The sequence below is a fragment of the Thalassophryne amazonica genome, chromosome 17, assembly GCF_902500255.1.
Source record: "Thalassophryne amazonica chromosome 17, fThaAma1.1, whole genome shotgun sequence".
NCBI lineage: Eukaryota > Metazoa > Chordata > Actinopteri > Batrachoidiformes > Batrachoididae > Thalassophryne > Thalassophryne amazonica.
Window position 1 is genome coordinate 32,451,990 of NC_047119.1, and position 17,198 is coordinate 32,469,187.

Here is a 17,198-nt window from a genome sequence, read left to right on the forward strand (position 1 = left end):
ACACAATACAACAGCCGAGCACTATTAAATACAATATAAAAATAGGAACAGTCTCTCATAAGCTTTATCACTATGCTCAAAATAGCCAGTGTGACATATTAACAGTCTTAAGGTGCCTTGGCACTTGCACGCATTTTACCCTTGCACTTGCATGGAATTCATCATGCCAGTGCCACTCTCTGTATTCCCAGCTGGATGCCGTGCTTTGTGCTGCTGGCACTGTGTAAAATAGTCTTAAAGGTAATATTTATATTGTAATAGCTTGGTAAAACAGTTGCGTTTTCATTCCTTATGAGTATCTGTAAAATTATGTTTATGAAAAATTTAACATCTCTTCATAATTGTTCAGATGATCTGTGATGTGGTGCACTGACGCATTGACTCACACTGACACTCAGTCTTTTTTAATTGTTTGCGCAGTGTTCACGCAAAGTTCCCATAATTAATGAGTTTTTGAACATTTCAAAATTTTCTTTGCACACATGCATGAAGCTGTGTACATTTACAACGGTTTATAGTGAGTGCTGTCTGGCACAGCAGATTGTGTACCAGTGCGTGGATCAACATCGTGCAAGTGTCAAGTCACCTTAACACTGACTTTCCAGTGATGTCATGGGTTGTCCCATCCCAGATGTATTTCCTACTTTGAAATTTCACAGTAGGTTCAGATCACTATAAATCATGGGATGGTGTTCTTTCTTGCACATTGGTAGATACTGCTGGGAGAATTTCCAGACAAAAGAAATCACCAGAGATATAAGCCAGAATTTTGAAAATGGGTATTCCTTCTTCATCTTGAGTGGACAAGCCTTTCTAGAATTCTAACTAGGACCTGTGTTTGTAGGATAAAGCTGTTACAACATATCTTTTGTTAGTCAGTCAGAACAATAGTTTCAGAGTTATACACAGGGAGAGAAAAAGCACATCAGTACCGCTCACCCACCCTCAGGGTATCGTGAATGCATTTAAGAGTTCTAAATTAGCCAAAAGATTTGGAAGCCTCTAAATGAAAAATCTGGTTCAGAGCATTCATGCTGCTGGGGGAAGTTAATGCATGTGATCGGGGTACTTCGGGAGTGTCTGTCAGCTCCAGGGGTGCTGTTATATAGCTCGCACTGTGCTTAGACCTCCTTGCAGTGTGGCACAAGTGAAAAGAAAATCTCCCTGTGGGGATCAGTTAAGTATCACATTATTGTCTCTCTCCATTTAGGAATGTCAGGGGGCTGAAAGGATCAGTCCCCCTCATTCTGACACAGAGAAAGACCTCTTGTGTGGCAAGAAGACCTCAGAATGTTTTCCCCCTCTGCACCCCCAGCAGTTGCGGGTGGTGTGTGACAACATGCTGCAGGGACTTGGAAGGTACCTGCGGTGTTTAGGAGTTGATGTAGTCATGTTGGAGAACACTGATGAACACAGAGAAGCAGCAGAGGTGAGTTTCATTCTGGATTAGAAAAATATATTAAAACTTTTATACACACAGGAGGTTTCTTTTTCATCCTCTTCTGACTTGCACATCCTCTGTGTCCACTCGTCTGTTGCAACAGTACCCATGTCCTCCCTCACCCTATTCATAAACCTCTTTGGAATTCCTCTTCCCAAAAGCGTATCTCTGCCTCTCTAGCCTGACCTCAACCTGCTCCCTATTATCAACGGAGCTCACAGTGTCATCTGCAAACATTATGATGTTTGCAGTCCATGAAGACTCCTGTTTAATCTCAGTTTAAATACCATTGTTAAATTCGGGGATGATACTACAGTCATCGGCCTCATCACTGACAACAAAGAGACTCCCAACAAGTAGGAGATCCTGTACCTGATAACATGGTGTGATGACAAAAATATGCTCTTAACCACCCAAAAGACCAGAGAGATAATTGTGGATTTTAGGACTACTAGGAAGACCACACACAGTCCACCTCACATCAACTCAGAGGAGGTGGAGAGAGTCAGACTTATTTTCATAAACTGGGACAGTACATTTCTGCTTTACTCTTCAGGTGTCCTTTACTTTCAAGATTATGTTAAACAATCTGGTTAAAAATGTCTCTGCCATCTTTCCAGAACATCTCCATACTTTCACTACTAACAACTATATCTTTATTCTTCATCCTTCTCTTCATAGCTGTCCTCACTTTATCCATAATGCATCACACTTCCTGATTCACATCATCTGCCCTTGTCCCCCTCTTGTATTCTTTATTCTTCAGCTCCTCAGATTTCTACATTAACTTTTTCATTACACTTTTTTTTTCTCCTTGTCAGCACTTTTAAAGCAGCACAGCTTTTCCACCTCAGTTCCTCTGTAACGTCAGTTAGTACCAGACCAGTTCTCCTCTGATTTCTTTCAGGTTGCATTTCACAGATAGGAGTTAGTCCACTTGAGTGCACGTGCCTCACTTTTTTCTAAAAATTTGTATTCACCACAGGCATTTCCATTCATTCTGTAAGATCCATGAACATCTCCCCTTTATCTTCTTGACACTGTACGTACCCATGACCTATGTTCAGTGGTGGGCATAGCTAACCAAAAAGTTAGCTTTGATAACCATTAATCCGATAACTGAAAAGTTATCTTTTATGCCGCTAAACCGATAATCTGCTAAAAAAAAAATTGTCTTTATTGCAGATAACCAATAACTTTTAGTATTGATTTGGACGTGGCCACATCAGATTACACTGTTGGCTTCTGATAAACCAGTTTCACTTTCACTTTTCGCTGCTGGGTAAATTCAAGGATCACAAACACATGAAAAATGAATGAATGAAAAAATAAAACCCAAAACACTGTCATCATCTTTCAAAAGCAGTAAAACACAGTATTAGAAGTCACAGTTTATCTCAGTATTATATACACAAACTAAAAAGCTGCTGCTTTTTTCACACGGTTTGAACCCTGCGGCTTAAAACAACCGAAATGCGTCCATTAATGCATTGATTGGCAGAGTAAAAGACGCATTAATGAATATAAATTCTTACCTGTTAGTTTCACTGGGATTCATCAGAAGAAATAAAGCGTCCTTTTTTTAAAATCCAAAACAGTGTCTAAATGGTGAAGAAAAGTCCCTACACAGCTGCACCGTGAGAGCTCCTCTCCCCCACCGTGTCTTGGCAATTAAATTATCCTGTCAGCCACAAAGAAATAAAAAAATAATGTTAAAATTAGTCCGTTTTGTTTGTGTCGAGCGGACAGTAACCGTGTAATGTCCAAAGTGAACCTGAACTACACTACCCACAATGCTCTGCATTGACCGGCCAGTCATATTTTGCATTTAATGATGATGTCATCAGCAAGCGACAGACAGCCAGCCAGTCTGCCAAAAACACATGAAAATGTTTGATTTTAGGGTTTACAAACGTTTTTGACCGTTAAACTTTGCTCATTTTACCAGTAAAAAAAAATGTTATCGGAACTAAATTTTATCAGAAGATAATTGGTCCGAGGTTGGTTTTAAAACTTATCTGAAAACCTAATCCACTAGCAAAAACATTAGCTTTGATAATTATCTGTTATCGGATTAGCTGAACTGTACCATGACCTCTGTTCCTTTCGCCATTCCCATTGAAGCCTGCTCCAGTCACCACTCTTTCTTCTTTGGTTACAACATTCATCATCCTCCTTTCAATTTCTAGCTTCACAGTCATCACTCTATCAGATGCTTTGTTCACCTCCATCACGCTCTTAATGTACTCTTCCTTCAGAGTTACTCCTGTACCCTTTCTTCTTCCATCCACACCAACAGTTTGAGTCCACCACCAGTGTTCCTGGCCTTACTTCTCTTCTACTTGGGCTCTTGTGCACACAGCATACCTTGCTCCTCTAGTCATATTGGCCCTCTCTCTCCCTTCACCAGTCATGGTGTCCACATCCAAAGTTCCATCTCTTACTGCTACGCTTCTAACTTTCTTCATCCCCCACTGGACACATGTTCAACCTTCACCTTCTCCCAACATCAGCATAGTGTCCATCAGTAGCGTACTGGACAGCAGTTCTCTTGGCAGTCATTGGTAACACGAGTTACATATTTGGTTTGGTGCAGGTTTATGATGTTGCTCTTCCTATTGCAACCCTCCTCATTTATCTAGGATCAGTAACGGCATGAATGGGACACAGACTTGTGCACCCCGACAATAAATATGGAGAAAAAGGCCAATAAAATATAGTCCAATAAAAGTATTGCACGTTGTTTGTAGCCAATAACCACTTTGCATAATTAATTCCATGTTTTCTTGAAATCCGATGGCTTTTTTGTGTGTGTCTGTATGTGTGTCAGGTAGCACGAACTGAAGGCCGTATCATTCTCACAAGTGGACAGCCATACCAAAGTGTAAGTGATAAATGTGCACACTAGAGTGATATTATTGCCAACAGATGCCAGCTCTTTAAAAGCATTGCGCTTCCAGTGATTTTCTGTTTGTTTACTTTTGTAATAATATGTGGTTCTTACTCTCCACGTAGTTGCGGTCTCAAGTGGGTGAGGGTTGTTGTCTGTTCCTAGACTGTTCAGAAAAGGCCAGAGACCAGGCTGTCCATGTCCTCAGACACTTCAACGTACAACCCACTCTCAGTGATATATTCAGCCGTTGTCAGGTATGACTGTTTTTGTGTACAGTTTATTTATGCTGTCTTACATATGCATGGTGTGATGATGTTCGCTGTGATACTGCACTTATTTTTAAAGTGTTAAGAATATAATTTTATTTTTGTATTACTTATTCCATGTGGTCCTACAATGAGACAAGGGCCAATAACTGGTTTCATGGTATACCATGGTATGAAAAAGCCACGGTATCATAACCACTAAAATTTTCCATTATACTGTCCCTATGGTATGAGCGGGTTATGAGAATTCTTGACAGGCAGAGAGGAGGTGGCCGCTGCCGCCCTTCCCCCTGGTGCGCACCCCTGTCTCTGTTTACAAACAGGCAGCTAACGTTAGCTACCTCTGCATCATCCCTGCGTCTGAAAGGACCAAGTTGGCTGTATTGGATTACTTTGGATTACTACCGATTTAATAGAAAAGTTACCGGCTTTTTCGTTTTTTTTTTCTTTTCTTTTTTTCTGCGGAATAGCCCTTGAAAGCTAAAAATGGTGGCAATAAAGCACCGCATAGTGATTAAAGATACCCGCAAAGGTTGAAACCACTGAGAAGTACAAGCGGTGGACTCGAGTCATGCTTGTGGTCGACCAAATTTCTCCCACAAACATGTCAAGAAGGATAAATACATCTATTCCAAGCACTTTGTTGGTGAAGCTGGGCCAAGTATTGAGCATCTGGAGTTCCAGATGTTATTCCAGCCACGTTTCTCCCTAAGCAAGTAAGTCATGTTTCCTGCTGGGCAGATGCTACATGTCTAAGACTCATTTTCGTATTTTCTCTAAAGTTATCAGTGCTATAGCACTCATAGCGGTAGACATCGCATCAATTAGTGCGCCCGAATCACGCGCGCTTCATATGCAAATAGCCATAATGTTGTTAAAGTACATTTTAAAGCTATATATAATACCGTGAAACCGCGGTATTTTTGCCCACGGTTATCATACTATCCAAATCTCAAACCGGCCCATGCCTACCTACAACTGTTGGCTAATATTCATTACCACGGCGCACGAAACAGCAAATGGTCACTACTCCTGTAAGTTAAGTATCTGGATGATGAAAGTGGTCATTAACATTTAGAGGAAAAATAAAAGCTGGCAAGAACAGAACACAGACAGAATAACAAGTTTGATTGTCATCAAACAGGCTTATTATTATTATTTTGTGTAGGTGCCAGTAAGTGTCTCTGGAGCTACAGAAAGCAGGTATTTTGGCAATCATAGGACAGAGACGGTCACAAATGCATCAGTGTTCAGTCCTCCCTCCTGGCAATTGTAACCAGTTACTGTCAGATATCAGGTGTCTGACTTGTAGAACTCTGCTTTGGTGCTTGTTTATGGAGATCAGTGTGTGCTACAGTGTTTGTGTGTGGCGTGCCTGGTGATTATGTGTAGTGTCATTGTAGGGCATTTTCTAAACTTGGGTGTTCTGGTGTCCTGCTAGCTAATAGGGGGCCCCACATGTGTCAAGGTACAACAGTTGGTGCATTTGTCTCAGGCCCAAAATGTGAAAAATCTGGACCACCTTGATGCTGCCTCCTGAAGGAATTTACGATACAAGCACACACACACACACACACACACACACACACACACACATTATGTGTGTCTGAAAGACCGGGGATCATATGACCTACCACCTACTGGTTATTGATCAGACTTCTAGGAGAACTCAGTTGGCTTTATTATAGCCAAAAGGCTCCATAAAATTCCCTGTATTTCCAAATTTGTTTCAGTGTGTGATATAGTATAGAAATGTAAAAAAAAAAAAAAAAAAAAAAAAAAAAACGTAAAAAGCATAGCTGATGCTCATTGTCCTAGATATTTCATTAGTATAATTCAAATAAATACATTTGCAATATTTGTTATAAAAAGGTGATCATTTCTGTTTAGATTTTAAGTAAAATTCAGGTTATTTAAAGGAAAGAAGCTGTAAAAACTACAATACAAAAAATAATAATCGTGTATATGTGTGTGAATAAGAAGTGATTTATTTATTTTATTTTTCTCTTCTCACCCTGGGGACTTTTCTGTGGCCCACCCAGGCAAAGTTAACCCCTTTGTTGTCTAATTGTAAAGCTCTCTAATAAGTAATGGGTGGGCTCATTACACTCTCTGTGTCTCCCTCAGTTTTTTTCCCTCCTCTACATACATCACTGATGAGTAGCAATAGGAAAGACATCCATAAAAGAAGACAAGAACATCAGGAATTGAATGTGTGTGTGTGTGTGTGTTTGTGTATGTTTTAAGATTATACAGGAAAGGGTTAATGCAAAGGCATAGGAGTGTGTGTCCACCAATGGATGTTCAGTTAGGGAAGAGATGGTGTACAGGAGTTTCATGCATATGTTCTTTTATCTGCATACACTGACAAGGTGTGGTTTCCATGCTTGCCAAATGAATGGCTGCTCATCAGTGAAATTTCATGAGATAAATGCATTCATTATGTGCTTACAAATTAGTTCAACAAACATATTTTCAAGCTAACTACACGCTAGCTACCTAGCTATGTAACATCACCAACCAATGTAGCAGTTGGGCTAGGTTAGCCAGTTTGCCTGTTAGATAGCTCAGTTTCTGTTATTGTTAATAGCTGTTTGAATTTGATGTATATCTACTTGGATGGTGCACTTGTCTCACAGTTAGAAGGTTCTGGGTTCAATTCCACCAATGCCGATGTGTTTCTGTGTGAAGTTTGCATGTTCTCCTGCGTGAATTTCCTCTGGGTGCTCCAGTTTCCTCCTGCCATCCAAACATACTCATTAAGTGTGTGAATGAAACTTGAATGAATGTGAAAATAGGAGAACCCTGCTGTGAATAGACTCAGTGTGCATTCCTCATGTCTGTATTCTGTGACTAGTCAGGATATCCTGAAAAAGGATGTCCAGTTACTTGTAGTTCTCTTTCAACTTAATGCAAAGTATAGTGATGCACTTTGTTTTGGTAGTTTATAAAGGTGCCTTATGTGACTTCCCTGGCTAATATAATATCCACCCACCATTTTGGACAGTATTTATCTCTGCCAAGAGGGTGTGTGTGTGCGTCCCAATTCAGGGTCTACACACCTGTGTCCTACCAAACTCTTCAGATTTCAGGCAGTCAGACACAGCCAATGATGTAACCATCTCGCCCAGAGAGCATTTTGCTTTTTTGTCATTTGCTTTTCCCACCCCTACCCCCTGTTGACTGGCAAACTTGACAGCTGCACACGCCAAGGTGGTGTAGTGGGTTTACCCTGTAGTTGAATAATCATAATTGACCACCCATTTCATATCAGGGGGAAAAAAAATTGTGTATTGACTCATGGGATTGTTTGGGATATGAAGAATACACCTGTTGTGTTCTTCGCTTTCGAAGAAAAGAAGGCTGCATACATCGGCCGCATTCCAAACAGCCTTTGAAGTGGGACAGCCTGGTTGCGTCACTTGTGTTGTTTTAATTCTGATGTGTGCCATTATTACATTCAACTAGTAATAATTATGGATTAATTGCTGTATTTTGTCTGAGGTATTTGGGTGTGAAGATGAATTGCCCTTTTAGGGATCAATAAAGTTGTTTGAACTTTGAACTTATGATGTTCATGGCCAGTGATTGCAACCTTGGAAGCGTGCAGCTGCTGAAGTGGGACACACTCAGTATGTGGTTGGCAGCTGGCGAATATTCATGACCGCAGTTGAAGTTTGTGGAGTATCTTGTCAAATTACTTGATTGACTATGTCACCGCCATCATCTAACCCAAGGGAATTCCTACACAGGGTTAGATAAAAGGTAGCGATGGCGCGATACCACCACTTTGTCATGTCCAGTACGATACAGATACTGGACTCCAGTGTGTGCCAATACAATCTGATAAATGCAGTTGTCTGAATGTACTTTGCTAACTTCACCATTTAAAAAAACAAATATTGTACTCTGCTAAAGGTAAACATTGTTTTGTTTTTTTGTTTTTGTTTTTTTTCCCTAGTATCTTTTGGCCAATATCAGTCCAATATTGATCTAAAATATGAGCTCAGCAAACCCCTAATAAGAGGTTGTAACTGGCAGTCCATCCCCTACAGCTTCCTCATTTGACTGTAGACTTCCTGTCACTTATGCCTGCTTCATCTGTACTGTTTGTGTGTGTATGCACGTCACACATGCATGCACTTATTCGCTGGTTTCCACAGATCTGTCAGATTTCCCATACTGGCCTTTTATAGACACGTTGAGATAGCAGAGATTGCCTGAGAGATAGATGTTAAATGAACCAAACACATGCACTTTGTATACAAACTTAGAAGACCAAAGCTTACACACAGGCAGAATAGTCACACGCGGTGACACTGTCACACACGGATATATACACACACACACACACACACAGTCTGAGATGACAAAATTGCATCAGTGTTGCTGGTTCCCACGCACCAGACTGCTGGGGAAGTGAAAACAAGAGCAACAGGAACTGCTGCATCGCAAGAGGGAGGGGTGGGAGCGGCGAGGAAAAGGAGGGAGGGAGAGAAGTGAGAACAGAGGTGATTGTAGCGCGGTAAAGTGACTGAGAGAGAAAGGGAATTGCAGTGACAGTTAATTATTCCAGTTTGTCGCAGGCAGAGGCAGTGGATGACTGTGTGCAGTGAAAACGTCTTTAAGCTATTCTATTTAAAGCCGAACAGCAGTGCAACCAATTTCAATAACAGTAAAATGGGGATAAAATAAATTAGCAGAACACTACTCGAATATTCACGATTACATAACACTTGTGCCAATTCAACATGCAGATCCACCTTGGATTTGCTGTGGCGACCCCGAGTGCAAACAAGGGAGAAGCCGAAGGGACTTACATAACACTGGTCAACATGATTTTTCTTGCATAGAGTTTTTCAGCGGATTTTGGGTCATTTGGGGCACTGAATCGGAATCTGGTGTTTAGTTTTTGCTAATCACATCACGGTTTTGAGATATGAAAGCATATTTCTTGTATCAAGCATTGAAGCAAACTAAGTCTTTGAAGCTGATTTTGTGCATGATTAGTGGTGTCAAACTTGTGAGTGATTGATCAACTTTTACGTAATCCATCAATAAGGAGCTCAGATTTGGATTTAGCACCCCAAGATTTCCCTAAATCAGTTCTCAAAGTCCATGTGAGGGGAAAAAAATAACTTGACCAGTATAATCAACACAAATATAAATGCAAGACTTTTGTTTTGTTCCCATTTTTCATACATTGAAGTCATTTCTTCTGGGCACAATTATTAAATTTCTAGAAAATTTTGAAACATGAGGAGGAAAACAAATGTCTTGAAGCAGTTGGGTTTTTACTGAAGTGATTGCAAATTTTAATTTAATTTAACCTTTATTTAACCAGGTTAGTCCAGGTTAGAGATCAATATCTCTTTTACAAGGGAGACCTGGACAATGATACAGTTTCCAATCTACCTAGCTTGCATGTCTTTGGATGTGAGAGGAAACTGGAGCACCCTCAGGAAACCCAAGCAAACAGGGAGAACATGCAAACTCCACACAGAAAGGTCACAAGTGGGAATTGATCCCATGACCTTCTTGCTGTGAGGCAACAGCACTAACCACTACGCCACTGTGTTGCCCTCAAGAGTAATTGTTTTATGTTGTGGGAACAAGATAAGTCTGTTATATGGGGAGAGACGGACTGATTGTCACGGCCCCTTCAACACGTGGTCTGTCATAAATGTCTATTCTCTGTTAATATTCCATTCTGGCATTGCATGTGAATAATAGATTCCACCCCTATCCATAGTAATAAATATGAAATAATTTGGACACGAGGTAAGTGTGGAATAAAATGTGCATCGTCAGAGTGTTTGACAATGTTATGGAGTAATTTTAAAGAAAGTGACAGTGTGTGGAGTTAGGTAGAGTAAAGGTGGTCTCCATTGCCATTTATTTTCCCAATTGAGGAGGAAAAAATAAGGAAACCTGCTCTAATTTATTACAATAGCAGTAATAATTGTTTCATGTTATTGTATATTCCAATGATAGCAGGTCACTGCTGACTAAACGTGAACATGGATGTGACTCATGACGTGCTTGTGGACATGCATAGCTACTCTATACAGCCTATGCCCTAACCTCCACGAGGGTTATCGTCACACTTTTCCAGGAAGCTAAAATGTTAACATCTCAAAACTGTTTTCTGTTGAAGAGCACAACATGCTTTCTTGGGATTTATGTTACTGAGGAAAATCAGTAGGAGGCTTCAGCTCAGCAAGTGTTGGGTCGCTGCACGTTCTACACCCCCTGGCAATAATTATGGAATCACCGGCCTCGGAGGATGTTCATTCAGTTGTTTAATTTTGTAGAAAAAAGCAGATCACAGACATGACACAAAACTAAAGTCATTTCAAATGGCAACTTTCTGGCTTTAAGGAACACTATAAGAAATCAGGAAAAAAAATTGTGGCAGTCAGTAACGGTTACTTTTTTAGACCAAGCAGAGGGAAAAAAAATATGGAATCACTCAATTCTGAGGAAAAATTATGGAATTATGAAAAACAAAAGAACGCTCCAGCACATCACTAGTATTTTGTTACACCACCTCTGGCTTTTATAACAGCTTGCAGTCTCTGAGGCATGGACTTAATGAGTGACAAACAGTACTCTTCATCAATCTGGCTCCAACTGATTGCTGTTGCCAGATCAGCTTTGCAGGTTGGAGCCTTGTCATGGACCGTTTTCTTCAACTTCCACCAAAGATTTTCAATTGGATTAAGATCCGGACTATTTGCAGGCCATGACATTGACCCTATGTGTCTTTTTGCAAGGAATGTTTTCACAGTTTTTGCTCTATGGAAAGATGCATTGTCATCTTGAAAAATGATTTCATCATCCCCAAACATCCTTTCAATTGATGGGATAAGAAAAGTGTCCAAAATATCAATGTAAACTTGTGCATTTATTGATGATGTAATAACAGCCATCTCCCCAGTGCCTTTACCTGACATGCAGCCTCATATCATCAATGACTGTGGAAATTTACATGTTCTCTTCAGGCAGTCATCTTTATAAATCTCATTGGAACGGCACCAAACAAAAGTTCCAGCATCATCACCTTGCCCAATGCAGATTTGAGATTCATCACTGAATATGACTTTCATCCAGTCATCCACAGTCCACGATTGCTTTTCATTAGCCCATTGTAACCTTGTTTTTTTCTGTTTAGGTGTTAATGATGGCTTTCATTTAGCTTTTCTGTATGTAAATCCCATTTCGTTTAGGTGGTTTCTTACAGTTCGGTCACAGACGTTGACTCCAGTTTCCTCCCATTCGTTCCTCATTTGTTTTGTTGTGCATTTTCAATTTTTTGAGACATATTGCTTTAAGTTTTCTGTCTTGACGCTTTGATGTCTTCCTTGGTCTACCAGTATGTTTGCCTTTAACAACCTTCCCATGTTGTTTGTATTTGGTCCAGAGTTTAGACACAGCTGACTGTGAACAACCAACATCTTTTGCAACATTGCGTGATGATTTACCCTCTTTTAAGAGTTTGATAATCCTCTCCTTTGTTTCAATTGACATCTCTCATGTTGGAGCCATGTTTCATGTCAGTCCACTTGGTGCAACAGCTCTCCAAGGTGTGATCACTCCTTTTTAGATGCAGACTAACGAGCAAATCTGATTTGATGCAGGTGTTAGTTTTGGGGATGAAAATTTACAGGGTGATTCCATCATTTTTTCCTCAGAATTGAGTGAGTCCATATTTTTTTTCCTCTGCTTGGTCTAAAAAAGTAACCGTTACTGACTGCCATAATTATTTTTCCTGATTTCTTATAGTGTTTCTTAAAGCCAGAAAGGTGCCATTTGAAATGACTTTAGTTTTGTGTCATGTCTGTGATCTGCTTTTTTTTTCCTACAAAATTAAACAACTGAATGAACATCCTCCGAGGCCGGTGATTCCATAATTTTTGCCAGGGGTTGTACTCATATGTCCACCATCTTTATTGCATAGATTTTGTACACATGTATGATATATGTGCTTTTGCCAGAGTGATGAGCAGAGCTGTGCACCTCCGCAGCTCCCCCAAGTGCACATGTTCAATGCCCACTCTTGTCAGTTTTCACTACTCTCCCATAAAATGGCTCACTTCACACTGCAAAACAGAAAATAGTCTGCTTTGTATTTTTATTTTATACTTTAAATGCAGCCTAGCATCAAAATAACTGAGCAGCCAAATCCTCATTCAAGCAGAAATTATTTAATTCAAAATGCAATAACAAAATAAAAAACAAAAGTAATTGTAAAATTCAAGTAAATGACACATATTACCCCTTATGTGCACAGATTACTCCTACTGGCACAACTTACACTGATAGTTTGTGTTTTGTAGCTCATGTGTCCTGACTTGATTTTTTTTTTTTTTAATGTTTGAAACTTTCCCACTTGCTTACAATGTTGTACAACATTATTTTTCCATAGATTATACCACTTTTCAGGCCACAATTGGACCATATTTAGTCCTGTACAGGCTCTATGCTCCGATGAGCTGGAAACAATAGTGTATTTGTTAATCTGCACTGTGACAGTAGACACAGAGAAGAAACGCACATTTGGATGCCACTCAAAAATAAAGTTTCTCATTTTTATTGTCCCACCCCCCTGATTTGTTCACAATGTGAAAAGTTCACAATGCACTGTCCAGTGCTGACTTTACTGCAGCTTTAGTAATAGCTTCATTTGACCTCTTGTAGCTGCCCAGCTCACGCAGTAGCTGCAGATCATTTTGTGGAGCAGATGATGCACACATGCATGTAAACCAAGCCTTGAGGTTGACCTTTATCACAAATGTGTTGAAATGGCCAAGAGACGAGAGTTCACGTGCAGTCAGTCAGAACTGGGAATGAAAGATGTATATCTTCAGACTGCATATGAGCTTTGCCATCATCTAGCTTGATGGAATGTCCCAGGAACCTGAATGTGTACATCACCATTGCAGTCAGCTCCCAGAAACAGCAGTGACAAGTGCAGGAGCTCACAGTAATCATCTTTGGGATGAAACTGTTAGTTGTTGCCGAATGAAGCGAATGATATCTCCCTTAACTGGATTGACAGCTGATGCTATGAACTCTACATCTAGTCCACTTTCATAGCCAGACTAGGCATTTGAGCTGAAATTATTACGTGATATAGGAAACACTTCAGTTCATTGAGCTACCAGTAAATATCCATATATGTGAATACAACTTGTAGCAGTTAATATGCTTCATAAAATGAAAAATATTAGATCGTGGCACCTGGAAAAAATTTAAAACATTTTTTGGCCATACTATTAAGTGGCACCCTAAATATGATCACATGATTTCAGACACTACATCCATAATACAGTATGTGCGAACAGAGTGATTACAAAAATTCTACCAGACCAAAAATTAGTGGTAATCTCAAATATCTGTTGTTGCGAGGTTACTTGTTTTCCGTAAATGTACCCACCTCCATGTGTGAAAGGAGCGTAAGAAAGGTGGCGCTGGAGGCAGAGGATGAAGCAATAGAAAGACATGTCTGTCCTTTGATCTACAAAGAGAAACACAGGCCGAGAAACAGGAGGAATGTAAGAGGCTGAGATGTGTTGTAATTTATCTTTAATATATCATTGTGTTTGTGCATGTGACTTTAGTAGTTAGCCCATTTCAGAATTGTAACTGTTTTTGTGTGATTAAAAGCAATCTTTTTTTAATTAATCAGACATTTACTTTAGTCCATCACGGTTTCTCAGAACCCAAGTGGACATCTTACAATTACTTATAATATTACTTATATTATTTTTTGTTGACAACCAGTCAGAATATGTTTCTTTCATGTTTAGCCATTTTAAATCCACTTTAAACCAATTTACGTAAGAAATGCCCAAAAATCTGAACTCAATGCAGAAAAAGAGAAAATCTACGTTTGAGAAGTTTCAGCAAATCCAAATCTGGTAATTCTTTTTTCTTAAAGAAGGACATAATTGAAGAATTATTGTTAAAACAGTTAACAATTTTTTTTATTAACCCTATTGTTTAACTGATCATTACTGTTCTTCGCTTGTACATTATAGGCTCATTTATTTTCACTAACAAAATGTTTTTAACCACTCTGCTGGTAGTTGAAGGGATCATGTCATCGTCTGTCTGTCTGTGTGTGTGTCTGTCCATGTGATGATTTAAATCCTTATTCCTTGATTGGACAAAGGGCTGTTCATCGATTTGCTGTCAGTGCTGCATCTTAGGATGGAACACATGGAATTAAAAATTGGTGACCTTCACCTATTGTTTTTGGGGGAAATAGGTCAACTTACTCTATAACTACATAAACACAATATTAATTGAACAAGCCATGGGATGTGACTTGACCTGCTTTTTCTTGGAAAAGAGGTCATTATTTATTCAAAAATCATTTCTACTTCATATTGTTCAAAGGGTTCTACATACTAAAGTGTGTTATGTTTCTTAAGTAAGGACAAAATCCATATTTAAACAAAATTGAGAAAAAAATTCAGTGACGGTGATGGCACACATTGCTAAGGATCTACTGTTATATCGTCATTTATTTCTGAAATGACACAGAAGTCTGTACAAAAACACCAGCCCAGTCTCACGTTTTTTTTTTTTTTCATGTTCCCGTGACGAAATGAGTCAAATTTTCGTGACAGGGGTTTTTTAACTCACTATTCCTAACCCTACTCCTACCCCTGACCCTAACCATAACCTAATCTTACTCTTTCTCCCCACCCAAACCATAACCACCCCCGAATCCCCAGTTTAATGTTTAATTTCGTGCAGCCATCACAGAATGAATTACAATGAATTTGTGCTGCTGTGACGAAAACGAGGTGCTTTTCGTCACAATATCACAAAGCAATAGATTAATGTATATTTCGTGCCGCTGAATCACGACTTGCTGTGAGACCAGGTTGAAAACACAATAGGCATATAGAAAAGTGGGTTTGTCACTTCTAACTCCCTATTATCAGCTGTTAACAACTGGCATTCATGTGTGTGTGTTTATTGCACACATCTGATTTCCTAACTATGAAATATGGGGTACCTCAGGGTTGAACTTTGAGTCCACTTTTGGTCTCTCTTTTTGTTGTACCTCTTGGTCAAATTATATCGAGCCAAGGAATTATATTTCATTGTAGATGTATATGCCTGTCCCTGTACTTAATGTCTCTCATACTGCCCAGCTGGAAGCTTGTTTGGTTGCAGTGAAAATTTGGATGTCAGATAACACTGAGCTGATTGTTGTTGGCCCTGCCAGATTGCGACATCTTTATGATCAGTTAACATTGTCTGTGTGATTCATCACTGTGAAAAAGTTAAGAATCTTGGTGTGTGACCTTTGATCCAACATTGTCTTGATTTTCACATTAAGGAGTTTGTTAGAACAGCCCGTTTTCATTTATGATTATACATGTTTTGTCGAAGGCTGAGGCAGAAACATTGATTCATGCCATTGAGTCTTCCAGAATTGACTGTTCTACTTTGTTGTTTTCTGTATTGACACTTGGGAGCATCAAATGTCTCTTGATGGTTCAGAATTCTGCTGCTAGAGTCTTGACTAAAACAGGATCACATTGCACTTGTTTTGGTTTCTCTTCACTGGCTTCCTGTTCCTGTAAAAGCTGTTTAAGGTTTTGCTGCTGACCTATAAGGCTTTAAATGGTCTTGCACCTACGTGTTTTGCTGAACTTGTTAAAGCCTATGTGCCATCTCGTGCCCTGTGATCACAGGATGCAGGTTTGCTCGGTGTTCCCAGAGTTAAAAACAAGTCATCAGGTTTAGAGCCTTTGCTTACTCTACTCCTACACTGTGTAACAGTTTGCCTGTTGGCATTAGAAAGTCTGCTTTAGCTGAATCTTTTCAGACAAATCTTAAAACGTATGTATTCGGTTGATTAATTTTATTTTTTTTATGTAAACTATATTTGGTATTTTTATTAGTATTTAACATTTTGTATTAACCATTTTTCCTTGTTTCGTTATGTTAAGCACTTTGTAAATTTTTCTGTTTAAAGTGCGGTGCGATTGAATTTCTGATTACCTTATTTTCTGACTGTAAGTCACAGGAACTCTCAAACTAGTAAAACAAAAAAGTAACTTATACCCTGGAAAATAAAGTATTATTTAGTATATGTTAAACACTTAATCCTGAAAACTGTGATTTGAATGAATGCATCTGTATCATGCCTCTGTCATTGTCCCATGCTTACACAAAGATGACGTCTGGTGGAAGAGAAGCAGGATCTAAACCTGCATCTTGAGCTTGACCCTTGAAGGCAGGTCGTACATGATCAAGTCTCTGTGGTGGGAAAGCACCTAGTTTCACACGTTGTGCCCCGCCATTTTCCCACTTCCTTCTCTGGAGACGTGACGGAGCAACACTGAGAGGTGGGGGGATTCAGTGGGGTCAGGGACATTCCATAGACACGCCAAGACTGTGTGGCGAAGGCTTTGTGTCATCTGTTACACATGTAGCGCTTTCTCAGAGTATCAGAGCATGCGCACACATGGCAAATGTGTCACACAACACTTGTACTGGATATGTGAACGGCTTCATTATGTAATGAGGTGGTGTCAATGAAGACAAGTTAAGTGCAGTTATTATGCTGCCT

General features: G+C 39.6%; 1 protein-coding gene across 3 annotated transcripts in view; it reads left to right on the forward strand.

Moving 5' to 3' along the window:
* The window catches only part of exd3 (exonuclease 3'-5' domain containing 3), an 88,252-nt gene that overhangs the window by 24,921 nt on the left and 46,133 nt on the right, over nt 1-17,198 (forward strand). For all 3 annotated transcript variants that reach the window (XM_034192052.1, XM_034192053.1, XM_034192051.1), the window contains 3 exons: nt 1,211-1,429; nt 4,272-4,325; nt 4,457-4,588. In XM_034192052.1, coding sequence (XP_034047943.1) covers nt 1,211-1,429; nt 4,272-4,325; nt 4,457-4,588 — 405 coding nt within the window. The remainder of the gene's footprint in view (nt 1-1,210; nt 1,430-4,271; nt 4,326-4,456; nt 4,589-17,198) is intronic.